The 16,862-nt window shown below is 39.8% G+C and overlaps 1 protein-coding gene across 3 annotated transcripts in view; it reads right to left on the minus strand.

Moving 5' to 3' along the window:
* The window catches only part of SCAF8 (SR-related CTD associated factor 8), a 152,648-nt gene extending 137,919 nt beyond the window's left edge, over positions 1-14,729 (minus strand). For all 3 annotated transcript variants that reach the window (XM_036380432.2, XM_036380433.2, XM_036380431.2), the window contains exon 1: positions 14,357-14,729. In XM_036380432.2, the coding sequence (XP_036236325.1) occupies positions 14,357-14,386 (30 nt within the window). In that variant the 5' untranslated portion in view covers positions 14,387-14,729. The remainder of the gene's footprint in view (positions 1-14,356) is intronic.
* Between the last annotated feature and the right edge of the window lie 2,133 nt (positions 14,730-16,862).

Here is a 16,862-nt window from a genome sequence, read left to right on the forward strand (position 1 = left end):
ACGAGATGAGCAGGGAGTAAGCAAGAGCACAGTTGGTGGATGTGGTTCCAAGCTGCCCAGTGTGGTTGTCCTTAGCCTGTAAGGGCAGCTCTGGCATGCCTCAGAGGGAATTGACTCAGAACCCAAACTGTCACCATGAGCTTGCTATAAGTCTGTGCCCTGATACCATAATGAAACCCACCCACTCTTTTAAAAAACTGTATAAATTACAGTCAGCTATCTGTATGATAGTATAAGATGTAGCTCTCTATTTAAAAGGTCTTATTCAAATGAAGTTCGAGCCTTATCACATCAAGCAGCTGCATTTTTTTCACAGTAGAAATACAATTCATTTCAGAGGGTCGAAAGTGAAACATTGTAATCTTCAAGTGCCAGGTAAAACCGTAAGTTTCAGACATTTTGAAACAGACTAGTTCACATTTACAAGCTGGAAGAACAAAGAAAGGGAGCAGACAGAAACCCATATGTAAACTTAAAAAATAACACTTTAGAGCTGAACTACCATATGATTATGAAAAAAAATCTTCCATTTACTAGCCACTTACTGCTTTTCTGGATATACATCAACCCATATGAAACACTTCTCAAAGGCAAAAACTGATCAGTACCTTTAAATGTCTGATTACTACTAAAAGATATTTGAATACCAACTAAAACAGTTTTTTCTAGTTATCTTCCTAAGTTTCCTGTTATAGATTTGCAGAGTGAAAGTATTTGCACCATTTCTTATATGAAAACCCAGTAAGTACAGACATTTACTGTTGAAATCTGAGGCATTGCTGTGGAAAGCATCACAGTGTGTGGAGTCTCTTTTTAAAATATGCATTGAGAATTTCTCTCCAAACACTGAACATTTATCACCTGTTGATGATATACACAAATAATAAAACCTAATTTAAAAAGCATGCTACCAATTTATTTTTCCTATTCATTTAGAAATTGATCTTACAGCAGAAAAGAGAATATGCTGATCTCAATCAACCCAAAATTTATCTCCCACCTCTCCTAGCATCTAGAGAGAAGAAACAGTCTTCTGATATTTGCCCAGAAAAGAGCACTGCGCCAGTGACCTATGTATTCACCCACGAGTCACTCTGACACGAAGACTCTCCTAAGCAGTCACCACAACACAAACACAACATGTGGGAGATTGCTGCTTCAGTCAAGGTGGAGTGACTTAAAATAAACTGAAAGGTTAAACCCTGATTAAAAAAAAAAAAACAACAACAAAACTGCAAATATACATTAAAATTTATACAAAGCTTTGTTTTGTACTGTCCGTTCTTGAACTATAGCACATTACTCAGAAAATTAAAATGAAACATTTCCTGTCTAAATGTAGATGGCAGATGGCATCATCACACAAGGACTAGGAAGGAACAAAGACTAAAATTCTACAGAATGGGGAGGGGGGGAACAAGAGGGGATGAGGCAAGAGTTACACAATCAGTGACAAGTCACAAGGAGTCTGACTGGCAAGGTAAACCATTTTCAAACTGTTAGCTCAGGTTTTGAAAAAACAAGTGTTAAATAATTAAGTTAGAAAGAGCATTAATGCATGATTCCTGTATGATCTTCTGGGATTAATTTTATTTTCCTCTGGGAGAAAAAGCATAGCCAAAGTTAAGAGAATACTTTTGAGTTGCTGTAAAAAATGCCAGTGTTTTTTTCAAGACAGCACACTTGACAGTAGCATACATTTGATTTCAATGTCAATGAACATTTAATGATCTATCACTTTATACTAGGAACCTGTGGACAAGACTATTCTGCCTGCCTCAAGCATTCCAGATGACTGAACACACTCAGCTCCAAATACACTGCCAACAATACAGGAAACTACAAAATACAAATGAACATTAATCTTCTCAATCCATTTAAGCTAAAGAAAACACCAGATAAAATTTACAGTGTATTTGTGGGGAGAAGTTATTTTACTGGTTTCCTGTATGATGATTCCATCCAACCATGTCCTACACATGCTGGCATTTTCATAATTAGGTGGGGGACAATCAATAAATCTTTGATAGAAATATGCATGTTTAATTAAATGCTGAATATAAATCACAGGAAAACCTTACAGGGAAGACCTCAGTCTGAATGCCACCTCAGGGACAAAGTGAGTAGACAAAGATATATATGCTACAAATCCTAATCTGTCTCAATGAAAGCAATTCCTAGGGTCATGTTCTTGCAAAGTAAGAATCAGATGACAGCCAAATGTCCATGTAAAGCACATAACAGCTTATTACACAGATAGCATTAGAATTCTTAATATGATCAAAGTAATAGTGCTAAAAGTGGTTTCTAAGACTATCTCTTTCCTACAGAAATGCACATCTATGTATCAGGACCGGGCCAGCAATTAAAGCCAGTTAATTATATTCACAATTCTGTATTTTCCTCTATCTGATAAAACAGTACAATTATTTGTACAGCAAAAAGTAATGATGGAGAGAGCTAAGACACTACATCCAAGGCAATATTCCAGTGTACATAAAGGTCAACAGCATTGTTAATACTCATTTTCCCCAATATTATTTTAAATAAACCAAGCCCTCTTTCCAAATTTTGGGAAAAAAAATACAGGCTTGCTCTAAGATCTAATGAGCTATATAAAGTACATGTTGGGATTAGGGGAAAATGCAGAAGATCAGGTTGATGCTATAAATAAAGCAGTGAATTTCTGCTCTATATTTTTCTCTTTAATTCTGTTAAGAAAAGTAGTCTTCAAGAGAAGCCCTACTGAAAGTCAGAGAATTTATCAGCATATTTCAAATTTTCATCATTCACTATCGCAAACAATATTTTTATCATTACAATCATAATTAAAGAAGTACTTAAAGTGAAATCTACTGTAAATACCCACAAAAAGCAAACTCCACTGCACACAGCTGTAGTTTACAAGGCAGTACTACAGGCTGCTAAGCTACAGCTTAAAGCTTCTCAAGTGAAGACCAGACATCATGCACATGAGCTTACATCCCCCGAGGATGGGCAGTTGCTTACACAGCAAGTTACTACACACAGCTGTGGAAGCAATGGCACACTGCACTTCTACAAAGCCCAGCACTTAATTCCAACATCTTTCAGTGCTCTTATTCAATAGGCAAAAGAGCCAGACAGCTGTTCCTGTACCAAAATTTTGAATAAAAAAGAGAAAGCAGTACTAACTTTATTAAAATTTAAAAAGCTTCATAAATAATATTTCCCTTTTTTTATACCTCTGCCACATCCTATAAAGACAAGAAGAGCAGCTAGGAAATAATTTTTCATATAATTTTGCCATATAATTTTAAAAGGCTTGAAAGATGTGAATAACTCTAGTCTGATGAGATACAAAGGAACAGCTATTCACAGAGACAAATCTTTGTAACACTGATAAAGAAGCTAAGGGAATAAACATTTTGATGCTGATACACCAGGACTCAGCCCATCTCTTAAGTATGAGATAATGACCAGTGTGAGGGATATCAGTTACAAATCCCTCTACAGAAATATTTTTAAACTTTTCTCTGCCTACTACCAGGATACAACATTAAAACGACATCAAGTAATGACATGACACTAACCAGACATCATATATACTAACAAGTATCTGCAATTTCAATGCAGAAACCCCAGAATAAATACTTAGAAGTCAAGCCAAATACATCCTATCTCAATAAATCAGGTTAATTTATTTAATATTTCATTACCATTAAAATAAATCAAATCCAATTGGAAATACAGAAATAGTCACTGAATTGCTTACTAAATATTAATATCAACACATGGTAGAGAACAAGAAAAGAGTATTGTCATTTATTGCTTAAAAAAAAAGACACTTATCAACAAATTTCTATTAGGTTACATTTTATACACTTTCCTGAAATTAGATTTTTTGGAAAAGTTACTCAAAGTGCATGCCCTGATCTCTCAGTGAGTAGGATTTTAACTCGATGCTGAGTAGGACCTACCTGTGAGAACTGTGATTTAAAACCTGTCAGCACTTTGTTACCCTCAGTGTTGAATATAAATGTTAAAATATATACCATAGGTGTGCATGCAGGATGACCACAATGGCAGATACTCCTTTCAGCATACAGTATTTAAGTTTGGAAGAAAAAAAAAATTCTATTGTTTCAGTTATCAACCAAGATGAGTTGCCAAAATTCAACATTAAAAAAGCACAGAACAAGTGGGTTCCAGGACAACAGCAGCTCCCTTAATACAACTGTTTTCATAAACAAAGTGCATGACACATGGTTTTAATTAGGAAACATAAAAATAGTACTGCATTTTCTTGATATCTAAGTGCATGTTCCTTAAAAAAATTTTTAAAGCAACCAATAACACTCACAGCAAAAACTCAGCCTCTCCCTACACATCAGCTGCATTATACATCACTTTATGTTTAAAGAGGGCATTTAAATATTCATGCCAACTACTACACAGACAAATAAGTGAAGTAGGATGCAAAGGTAATACAGCAGTCCCTCAGCCCATCAGATACAAGCACATGAAGTCAGGTGTTACCACCACTGCACTCGTGTAGTGCTTCTCCTACTTCTTTTGTCTTAAGGAAACACAATTATAACTTTGAAGTTTACTGAACACAAACAATTTGAGATGGAATAACAAAATTCCATTTTAGCTTTTACATATCTGACCCACCAGCCCATTTACAATTTTCTTTAAACCCTCACCATTATTTCAAAGAAAGCTTCAAGTACTCTTAGTACAGTCTACTTTGTACAAATATGAACATAAAACCGGAATGTAAAGAAACTACCTGGATTTGGCTCCACTTTCCTGAACTCCACACAACTGCAAAACAGATGCTTACTTCAGATAGTCTCTAGAACATGCTCCACTTGCTCTTAGCCATTTTTAAGTCATCAAATACAATTCCCCTTTTTCTCTTCAGAGTAACTTGGGGTGTTTGCAGCATGGGAACAAAAAGCTTAGAAAGACCAAAATGGACCAAATGAAATAGGTAGGTGAGAGTGAGCACTTCACCAATGCCTGAACTCCCAATCACAGAAAGGAAGTATTGACAAAAAATCCAGGTAAGAGTATCACACAAGAAAACAAGGAAAATAACAGAAGCATTTCACTTCAAGCAATTTTCTCATCTTTCCTGCCATATGGCTAATTTCCATCACTAACATTTTATCATTATTATATAGCTAATTCTAGATCAAGAGGAAAATGGATCAGCTTCTGTCACAATGTCAGTCTTCACAGATTTCCAGATGCGAACCTGGGGGCTGCTCACACTGGAGAAGTACCCTCTGTCCTTGTTCCAATGCACTAGTTTGGTAAAGTATGGCATAACGCAGAGTTAAAAGCCTCAGAGAAACCTAACTACAATCATACCTCTACAATTCTGAGATATGAAATATAGGAACAGATCTTGAACATTTTGAAAATCAGACTCACACATTTTCTCTGCCAACTGTTTTTAGAACTCATGACAAAAACTGTCTTGTGTTCATTTCAAAATATCTCCTTGGATGTAGTTTAAAACCCCAGCATTCACAATGAAAGTTAATGATTCAAAATTTTTTTTAAATGTAATCCAGTTTGTACTGGATTGGATTTCTCCAACCAATATACTTGTCATATAAATGGTCTTCATTTGCTGTTAAGTGCTTAAGTGCTCCACTTCACTCTTGCGAAAATTAAGAAGCAAGTGGTTACTACTACACATCTGGTAACAAGTCATGAAGATCAACATGTTATCTGAAGCTATTCATTTTCATATGAACCAGCTTTGTTTTTTAATACATATGGGAGATTTGGTATTCTGAAAGACTCTGATTTGATTTGATTAGGTCTTTCCACTGATTTCCAACAATCTGGTTAATATATTCTAAGCTCTTACCCTATGAAAAAGCCAAAAACATTTATAAGTATAATTATTTCTCTATTTAAAACTGCAATCACATCACTAGAAAATGTTAGAATTGTATTTTTATCTATCATACTGATTTCTAAATTATGCACTGAGAGCTCCATAAAGTCCTGCTACAAGGCCAACATTTTTAAACCAAGAGTTTTATAGTGAGAGCAATTTACAGTATTTTGCACTTTACAGAAAAAACAAACTATAGAATAATAGGGGTGGAAAGCAAAAAATGCACATAATTAATTCTACTTAGGTTTTTGAAAGTAACTAATAAATACTGAAGATGGAGAACAAAAAAAAAAGTATGGAAACCTTTACCACTCAACTCTAAACTAATTATTTGGAAACAATGAGCTCTAGACTGAACCACTCAAGATGATGGATTTTCTAAATTACCTTTCCCAAAAATGCATGCTATTTCAATAATAAATTTCAATTCAAATACATAAGACAGCTATTCACCTCCTTGCACAAAGGCAGTGCACCTTGTTCAGCTGTTTTATAATTTTTTATAAAGCACTACTTACTTCAATCTTTCAAAACTAATGTTATAAACAGTATCTTATAATAAAGAAGCTCAAGGCTACAAAATAGGTGGCTTCAACCTCTCAGCTGTTGCTACCCTTCACTCTTTTACTGTTCAGCCACCATCCACCCAAACCACCATTCCTTGCTCCTGGATCTTAGCTGTGCCACCCTTCTTTGGGGCACATCTTCTTTTGTGCCTTCATTTTAAGTGGGAACAAGAACACTCTCTGCCAACCCTCAAAACTATCAACAGCAGACACATTAACAAAGGTGCCAAGCCTCATTTTCCACACATGTTGTTTAGTAAACTAAACACATGCATTATATTTCTGAATGTCAAAGCATCAGCCACCCACTCATTTAACCAGGGACAGGAGAAAATAACAACCTCATACAATCAAAGACTGTACCCAGTAAAACCAGCTAAGTTATGTAGGCAAACTCTGGCAAAAAGAAGTGGAAGCAAAATAAGTTGTTGTATATCCATAGTAATCACCTTTGTACAAATGCCAGCTCACTTCCCAAAAGCCTAACAGCAGAAACAGCAGGCTACTACAAGAAATATGCATTTCTAGTAGGGGTAAATCTGATAGAGAGAGGGTCACAGTGACAATGCACTCATTTCTTCTTACTTCCTCCAAATGTGAACATTTTAAATTCTACTTATAAAAATGTCTCCTTTTGATCAGTACATATGGCAAGAACAGGTAAAATAAGTACTAGTACAGCAGTAACTGGACATTGTGTTTTTGCCTCAAAGAACATGTACCCTAAAGTGATGAAGCAGCTCCTGAATAAGGTTAATAAAATTACCTACCCAACCACTGCTGTGTCAGTGCTCCTGAGAAATGCTGCAGAAGGTAGCCCCAAAGAACTGAAAAAATGGAAGAATAGAAATACACGTACAACTTACAAAAAGTTTTAAACAGGAACAAGGACTAATAGTGTTTGGAACTTTTTTCAAAAGTTGTTCTTGTTTTTGAACTTTCAAAGCCAAGGTCACTGAACTCTGGCTACGCATATGAACAGCCAGTTATGCACCTCTGTCCTGGGCCTCACAATGGAATTACACCAATGCCTGTTGAGGCCATGAATGTGGGCTATAACCAAGGCTGAAGGAGCCACTCGGGATGAATTTTTTTGGTGGCTGTCCAGAGGTAAAATGATGAATTAATTTTACAGACAAAAAAATAGAAGACCTCTTTCTAAGTGAAAAAACATTCTTATGGGAGTAACTTAAGTACCTTAAAGTATTTTTTAACCTGCCTTACCAAAAAGTTTTGTTCTGCATGGCTTTTTTCCTGTAAGAAAGCCATCTGGATTACCAGACTCCACTGCTACAACTGCCATAGGAAAACACACTGGTGGTCATAGAATGGTTTGGGTTGGAAGAGAATTTAAAGGTCATCCAATTCCAACCTCCCTGCTATGGGCAGGGACACTTTCCACTAGCCCAAGTTGCTTTAAGTCCCATTCAACTTAGCCTGTAACACTTCCAAGGATGGGGCACAGCTCAAATAGTGGCATATTCAAACAAGACTTGTTAAGATAATTTTAAGTACTCTGTCAAAGACTGTAGCCCCAGGTATAATCTTGGTAAGCAGGTGACAATCAGAGGATCTGAAGCTGTAAGAGTTCAGAAGGGCATTTGTTTTAAACTGCAAAATGGCTCGCTGCTCTCTAAATGAGTAGCAAGTAGGATCAGTACTTGTAACTATCCAGTTACAATTCCAAAGAGTTTGCAGAATCTGGAGATCTACACAACCGCTCGAGGCTTACAAGGATCTGATCTAGATCACGGTTTAAGAACAAATTAAAAATCTATGTATCTAAGACTGAAAACCTATCAATGTCTGTCCTATACTGTTTCACTAAAGAAATTAGGTTCTTGAGCAAGACATGCACCAAAATAAAACCAAACCCTAACATTTCGGGCCTTTAACACACACTTGCATGAGCATGTCTTTACAAGGCCAGAAGACAAGGTTCTGTGGCCAATGAAAATCAAAGGTCGGATCAGTCTTTGAAAGTGTGATATTAAAACTGTAATTATTTATTCAGCACCACGGAGACATTTAACCAGGTGAACATCCATTTAATATTTACCGTATCTTAAAGAGAAAAGGACTTTCTTTCCCTACACTCTTAAAAAAATCATTGAGAGCCAGCAAAGTTCAATTCTTGCTGGGAAACAATAGAGTAAAATACATTTCACTGACACTGCTCCTAATGCTCCTGACCAGTAAACAGGAAACTAACAAATTCTTGTTAGTTTGCAACATATTTTGTTGCATCTTTAGGGAATTTTGTGTAAATATCCATGCTTTTTTTTTTTTTTTTTTGAGAAACAGTACAGGATTATACAGCCAACTAAAATGGAAGACATTTTTCACATCCACCCCAGAGGTTAAGAATGAAACACAGAAACAACTTTTCAGATGTATGAATGTCTGCATGCACGTATCACTTTTTCTTCTGACAAGACAAAAGTAAACCAGAAGTTCACATCCCAATTTGTTACAATAAAATTTACAAGTATCTGACTATAAATGAGGCAGCAGATAAACAAAAAAGAAGAAAGTTTTAAACTTATCACAGCTGCAGAGTTCTTCAAACAGCAGAGGATATGAAAGAAGGTAATACTCTAAAATATAGTGACAGACAAAACAGACAGAGGTTGTGCCATTGTCACAGCAGCTAGGAAAAAAACCCTGTAGATGTTTCAGGTGCTTCAGCCAACATGAAACACGCAGCAGAAACCAAGAAAAATATCTTGACAGGTAGTAGCTTATGTGTCTTCTCACTGTTACTCAATATAACTGCTAGTATCTACTTTTACTAATCAAAGTTCTGGCTGCTCATTTTATAGAGAATCCCTTTTTTCCCCACTTTCCCCAGCTATTCAGCATCAATCTCTATTTAGCATCTCCATGATGCATACCATTTAGCATTTTTTAGCATCAACTGGCATTCTTTCATGAAAAACCCGCCTCGTTGACTTAGAATACACCATTTAAATAAGGTAGTCCGAAATAGAATATTTAGTTTAGCCTTCTGTACTTTTATGCACCCATACTCCAATGTTCAGTATTTAAAATGTGGGTCATTTCCAAGGGTCACATTTCTGAAATTGTAGACCACTGAACTGTTCCTCACTGACTCTCAAAATACACCTTCCAAAGAATTGTCATGATAAAGGTGGACAACATAAAATGAAGCGCAAATGAAGTACAGAGACAACAGCATTACCAGTAAATGATCAGTGCCTGCCACGTCTCTACCACTGATCAATTTCAGAATGACAAGTGAACCCAAGAGCAGCAATAGCCACTTTATGCATCATCTTACTTGACTCTCAAAAGCATAATGCACACCAAAAGCTCAGTGTATTTTATGAACTATCCAAAGAGAACCATTTTAATTGTCAATAACGGCTCAACACCAACCCAGCAATGCTGCAGAAGTTTTAATTATGACTCTCACACCCTAGAAAAGGCACAGCAACCCACACCACTCTTTAAACAAATTGTAATCACTACCTTAACCTTACAGCACTTTATGTGCATCCCACTTTAAGATGGCAGATATTCCAAGTCTCCATGACACTTAAGTTTTCTATTCAATTCCCTTGTATGAAAGTATCAGCACCCAACTGTACAGACAAGAGAATCTGAGCTTTTCATACAAGTGAACAAGGCATTTGTGAAAGGAATCAGAAGACACATGACTTTCTTGTTCCTGAGTTTCAAGGGACCAACTCTGCCTTGTTCTATGTTACCCTTTTAAAAAATACATAATTGTCCTTTTCTCAATTTCCTCTCCAAGGCCATAATATACTGCATTCCCTGACAAATACAAATACAGCTGAAATTTGTGGCACTGGATGATAACAACTATTGTGCACTGGATTCAACAATGTAAATTCCAAATCTAGATATGCTATCTAACTCTCCTGAGTAGGTTTTACCACGACTAACCTTCTAAATGGCTGTAAATCAAGGATGCAAGTACCAGTCTCAGCTACTCAAAATGAAAACAATATTCAATGATTTGACCAAAGCATGCATAGCTTATGCAGGAGCTATTTTTGCCTTTTTTTTTTAAGAGAATGCAAAACCAAAAACATCAGTAAACATCATGAAGAGCAGGACTTGATGAAGCTCATGCATGATGAGATGTGTGCCTGCATGTGAGTAAAGATATTGACAAACTTTAAATTATTAGAAATGCTATGTTTAATTGAACCAGATCAGTGAACTACTATTGCAATTTTCAAAGATATAAATATCTAAGTTGAATTTGCTCTGTCTTTTCAAGATTCCTATTATTTAATTCTTACAGATGCAGTTAGTATGGCTAAACAAAGCACAACTTCAAATATTCAGTTTGTGTTGTACTTAAAAATGAATTTGTGACCTCCATTCCCCCTAAAATAAATTACAATCCTGCGACTATTTGACTGTAAAACTATTTATATTTATTCTACACGTTAACATAGAAATAAATTTCAAAATAATTAAATGTGTTTCAGAATTAAAACATCCATTGCTCTTCTTTTTCCACAGTCTTCATATTACAAAGTGAAACATAATTTGGCTTGCCACTGCAAAAAGGACAAGTATTGGAAGAAAACTCTGTGGAGTATAGCACTCAAAATCAAAGACCAGTACCTGAAAGCAATGTGTCAATGGCCAGCTAGAGTTGATGATGACAGCAGGACTTTAACACTGAACAAATGTAATAAATACTGAATTTTAATGATATACATCTGCAATTAAATCACTGTCATCTAAGCACTTTAACTGTGACGATACACATGCTTTCCTCTAGGCCATTTCAATTCCTCTTTAACAAAATACATTTTATAGAACATATAGAGAATTTTAAGTACTTGACTCATTTTCTTCTGTCAGGACCTGTTCTTGAATATGATTTTGTGCTTTTCTGAAAAATCCCCAGGCCTAAACTGAGGCCTGGAGGAAAATGGCTCTGCAGTGGTAAGCCTTCGTGGTGCCAACTGTAGCAAATGATAAACTCTGTGGTACAAAACATTGCCAATTACCTCAACACTACACTAAGTCAGTCATATATTATTCCAATTTCCAGTTGCCAAGTAGTTTTAATCAAATAGTAAAATGTCAACCATTACATGAAAACAATACTGAGCATGTTTTATTTAGGAGCTTGACTATTTCTCAGCTTTAAATTTACCTTTCCCAAGACTTGAAATGTTAGGGCTAATTTTATATGTACAACTAGGTACAGCACAGACAGCACTACCAGACATTGAACAGCTTTCCACAATAGCCACCATTATTTCCAGTAGTTACTGTTCAAATAAACTTGAAATTCTTCTTTCTAATCAAATTAATGACAAGCCCATTTTAATCACTTCAATCCTGACTGCCATATAGGATAGTCACAGTACAAGATATTGCTCAGCTCACATACAATTCTGGAGTTAGCTGTACTCCCTAGATGGATAGCTGCCTTTATTTTAGCTTCACTGCAGAATCCAAACACAACTCCTTCCTTTAAAAAACCAAACAAAAAAAATCAACCTGCAAGCTTGAGTGTTTAAATGTATTAAAATGCTCCTTCTAAAGTGTCATCTGGTTTTCACCAGTAAGTTACATAAACTGTTGTAAAATCATTAACTGAATGCAAACTGCATAAGAAAAAGTATGGTAAAAGTTTTTATACAATTTATTCTGTCCCATCTGCTGCTAAATTTAATTTACATCTATTTTAAGCCAAAAAACTCTAAACCAGGACTCAGACGTCAGTTCTGGAGTTTAACATGACCTTAAAACATAATATAAACAAAGAACAGGATTTTACAAGTAATATTTACAACCAATATTTTGTAAATTAATCAAAACTATTTAAGAACAGCAATAAATAGACTCATACACTTTAGCTAATTCAAATATTTAGTGATCATTTCGCAGTTCTAAATTGCAAAGTGTGTATGGGCAAATTCAACCAGAGAAAATGACAGAATGTTAAATTAAAGTTCAGTTCTGCACTGGGTACAGAGGTGTTAAGAGTGGCTAGCAATGACACATGGGATTCGTTAACTGTAGCAAGTCTGGTACCATTTACTTCCAGGATCAGGGTTTGTTTAGTCATGGCATCTTCAAAACCTTCCCATCATTGCAGCCCAGCATTCAAATACAGAGGTCAAATCAGACATACTGTCTATTTATACCATAGCAGATAAGTTGGTTAAAATGACACTGTCAGATCTGCATTTTCTTTTCCAACAACCTACTGTCTACCATTTTTAAGCATTTAGAAAATCTAAGGCATAATCTAAAGCTCTCCTCTTCAGCACAGCTGCCACCTTAAGTCTCAGACTTATTTTTACAGTACTTATACCCAAGTGCTCAGCAGGTCAGTCAGAAGCTGTTTTTCAACATGAAGAGGAAGACTTCTGCTCCTACTGATAGGTATATAGCAGGAAAATGTTCTGAACAACTGATGTTCTTCTGTTTTTGTGACCAGATTCTTCTTTTTCCCTGCATAACAATATAGCACATGTGCCAATCAAGTAAAAACATAGGAATAAAATTTTATAGTATTTATTTTCTTCTAGTGGCCACAATGTGCTTATTATTCTACTTAAGAATTCAAATTGCATAAAGTGCAACATCTAGAACTGCGCATCTAAGTTAGAGCTGTACAAGTGTTACTGGAGAGTACCTGCTCATTTTAGAAATCTATCTTACTGTGCTTGTAGAAACAACAATATGGTTGCCACATTGTTCCACCACAGGTCAAATTAAACAGCATTACTTAAAACTGTTAAAACTGTACTACATCCCTGCTGGGACTAGTGAGAGAGCGACTGGGAGCTTCAGTATGTGAACAGTCTCTAGAAGTATACATTGTAACGAATGATGATACTATCTAAGGTCAACATAAGCTAAAAACTACTTTGTAAAACGTAGGACTTGGCAAGAAAAATACGTATTTGTTTTTCTTGCTCGTACATTAACTTCAAAATACAAATGATACTTTCATAATGACAGAAACAAAGCAGAGTTGCCACAACAACCATCTTGCAATAAAATAAACACTGGCTCTCAGCACAAAGGAGAAGCCAGGTGCAATATGAACACCTCAGCCTATATGTATGTATATATGTATGTATGTCTGTATGTATGTATGTGTTCTTGGGTTCCACAGCCTGCTCTCTGCACAGTGCTTCAGTGCAGGATCTGAGCTCTGTGCAGCATGTAGGGAATGTCTGCTTCCATCCTGACCACTGCGAATATACGACTCTTAAACACGGAGACGAACCTCCAATGCCTTTGTATTCCTTTTCTCAGATTTAAAGCTTAGCTGCACGAGGTGTTAAAAGTGCGCGCTGGCGAGGTTCGGACACACATGCGAGGAGGAAGAGGGTGGCAGGAGAGACGAGGGAAGGCGTGGAAGGGCACAGTCCCCGTGCCCGGCGAGCCTGGACCCCCCCCCCGCCGCCCAGCGCAGCCTCCTCGGCCGCTGGGTGAAGTTGGCCGGGCATCACCCGCCCCAGCGCAGGCCAGGCGCAGGGAAGAGACCTCCTTCTCCTCCTCTTCCTCGGTCTCCTCACGCGTCCTCCTCTTCCTCCAGCCCGCCGCCAGATCTATTCTTCCCCTTCAGCCGCCCCCAGCTTCACGGCGGAAGAAGCTGGGGGGAGGGGGATGTCTCCATTACCCTCTCCACCCTCCCGCTTCCCAGGGACGGCGACAACGGCCCTTTCCCGCCCGACGCGGGGGGGAGCCCCGGGCCGGCCTGCGGGAGCGCTCCCGCACCCCTGGGTCCCCCGGAGCTCCACCAGACCCCGCAGCTTCCCCACTGCGAAGAGGGGGCAGGGAAGGCGCCAGGCCCCGGAGCCCCGCCCGCTCCCTGGCCCCGAGGAGGGGAGGCCGCCGGCAGGGGGTTACACACCTCGCTGTTAAAGGCTTTCACAGCCTCCATGTCGCGGCGGAGGCGGGAGCCGGGCGGCTTCTCTCCGCTGATGGCGGCCGGGCCGGGCCGGGCCGGGCCGGGCCGGGCGGGGGCAAGTCTCGGTCCGTGCGTGCGTGCGCTCCTCGCTCAGGGGCCGCCCGGCCTCCTCTCCATGGCGGGTGGCGCAGGGGGCGGGCGCGGGGGGACGCGGGCCCCGCTCGTTTCCGTCTCCTCCTCGCCCCGCTTCCCGCCCGGCGGCGCCGGCGTTCCCTTCCCTCTCTCCTTCCCTCCCTCCCGCGCTCGGCTCCGGGCGGCCGCGCCGGCAGGAGATGGAGGAACAACGCGCGGCGGCTGCGGCGCGGGCGCCAATATGGCGGACACGCGGGGGCTCCTCGCAGTGCAGCGCCGGAGCGGCGCAGGCGGCTACAGCGCCCCCTGCCGGGCAGCGCCCGCAGCGCCGCACCGCACGGGCGCTGCTGGGATGGCGCCGCGTCCGCCCCGCCCGCTCTCCTCCCTCTCCTCCGCCTCCCGGAGCGAGTGGCAAGGAAAGGGTTACGGGAACGAGGTGTTAAATGCCGGTGCGTTTCGTCACCGGGGGGCAAATCCAAGAGTTCCTGAGAAACCCTTTTCACCGTTTCCGGACCCCCGAACCGTTCGCCTCCTCACGCCCGGGCCGCTCAGCCTCCCTCTCTCTGCAGCAAGGCCCGCCGGCCAAACTGGGAACGGCATGCAGGCTTGAAAAAAGGCAGCGGGAAAAAGAATCAGCAAGGCGTAGGAGGGCAAAAAAATTCATAATTTGATAAGCCCACAGGCAATCAGTACTATTTATCAAGAGGAAAGGCGAAAACGCAGGTAATCGTAATGCAAATCAGTCACAAGCCTCAGTGCACTTACTGCATTAATATTACAACTCAACAATTCCACACCAAAAAGTCTCCAAACCCACCACCAGGCGTTAAGGCATTTCTGTTTAACTACCCAGGGCATCTTGTCACGTCAAGTTTCGGATAGGGTGCACTTCCCCATGCCCCCAGCACCATGCCAGTCCGGCAGAGCACCTGCCTCTCCCTGAAGCAAAAACACTTTCCTTAGCTGAGAAATCCCAGCAGGAGCAGGCTCTGCCAAACAGGAGGACTTACTTCCAGGGCATAGATTTTTGTTCCCTCAAACACAAAACTACCGAGTGACTCACCTTTGCCAGGAAGAGCCTCAAGGGTCTCAGAAGCACTGAAGATGAAAACTTAGGTTTGTCTTTTGTTGCTGCTTTTCCCTGTTTGATTATGTCCTTTCAACTCCACTGACACAGTAGAGATATGACAGTTCCCATCTGAATTGCATTCCATTATTTCCAGTCACAGCTCTAGGTCAGGCTCTGGATGTGCCTTGATGGTCTCAAAAGTGCCCCTCAGACCAGAGCCACAGAGGCTCTTCAGGGACAGTGAAAATCCCTCTTCAGGTCTGAGCCAGGGACTTCAAACTGAAGTGGGCTTGATTCAACAAACAAGGTAACATAAATTAAAATAAACCCAACACTGGAGGGAGACCTGGAATCCTACATCTCCATTCTTACAGGAACAAGAGAAATTACTACGTCTTTTTTATAAAAGGAATTGGAAGTTCCTGCCATCTTATCCCCCCAATAGTCTTACTCAAGGAAAAAGCCCATCTCTAGCAACCACCATTGCTGCAGTATCAGGCCACCATGAGGGTCAGGAAACAAGAGCAAATACCCTGCTAGGATGAGAGGACTGTCTGGTTAGACTGAAAAAAAGCCCAGATGGCCATGGAGTAGGAAGGACACCCAATGCCTGCAAAGTAAAATGTCTGAATAAGGCTCGAAGGCGTTTGATTGTTTTAAAACAACTGAATAAAATTCTTTGCAGACCTACTACATAGCAGGAGGTCAAGAGGTAGTAGTCTTCACTTAAAGCAGGGAAGGTCCTGACACAACCCAAGCAAGACCTTTTTGGTTGTGAAGATGGCCAAGCAGTGGGGTAGGTGTTCCAGACAGGCTGTGCAGTCTCTAGCGCTTTATGAAGTTCCTTGGGATTAGGACGTTAGTAGGCTACTCAGAGGTCACAGCCTGACCCTGCTTTGAGCCAGAGACTGGACTAGACAGGCTCCCCAGGTCCCTTCAAATCTGAGTGGCACTGATACTCTATGAACTGCAGAGTTCAGTGCAACCTTCTGGCAGCCCCTCTTCACAGGTGATTCAGGAGAAGTACACTAGGTTTATCAGGAGGGACAAGACCTCTGTTTCTCTTTCTGGTTTTGTTTAGGGCTTTTTAAATTTGTTTGGGGGTTTGGTTGTTTTTCTGGGCTTTTTTTTTTCCTGTGGGAGTTAAGAGTAAACAAAATAGGAAGAGACAACTCTGTTCAAATTATTGTGAAGGCATTACAGGGTACTCACTGTTCTACAAGAGTAACTGCTGTAACTATTTATCTTGTACTCCTCTGGAAAGCATACTGAAGTACTGCAGTTACAAACAGTCCTCCAGGATCTGCT

Source organism: Molothrus ater, chromosome 3 (genome assembly GCF_012460135.2).
Source record: "Molothrus ater isolate BHLD 08-10-18 breed brown headed cowbird chromosome 3, BPBGC_Mater_1.1, whole genome shotgun sequence".
NCBI classification, from domain to species: Eukaryota; Metazoa; Chordata; class Aves; order Passeriformes; family Icteridae; genus Molothrus; species Molothrus ater.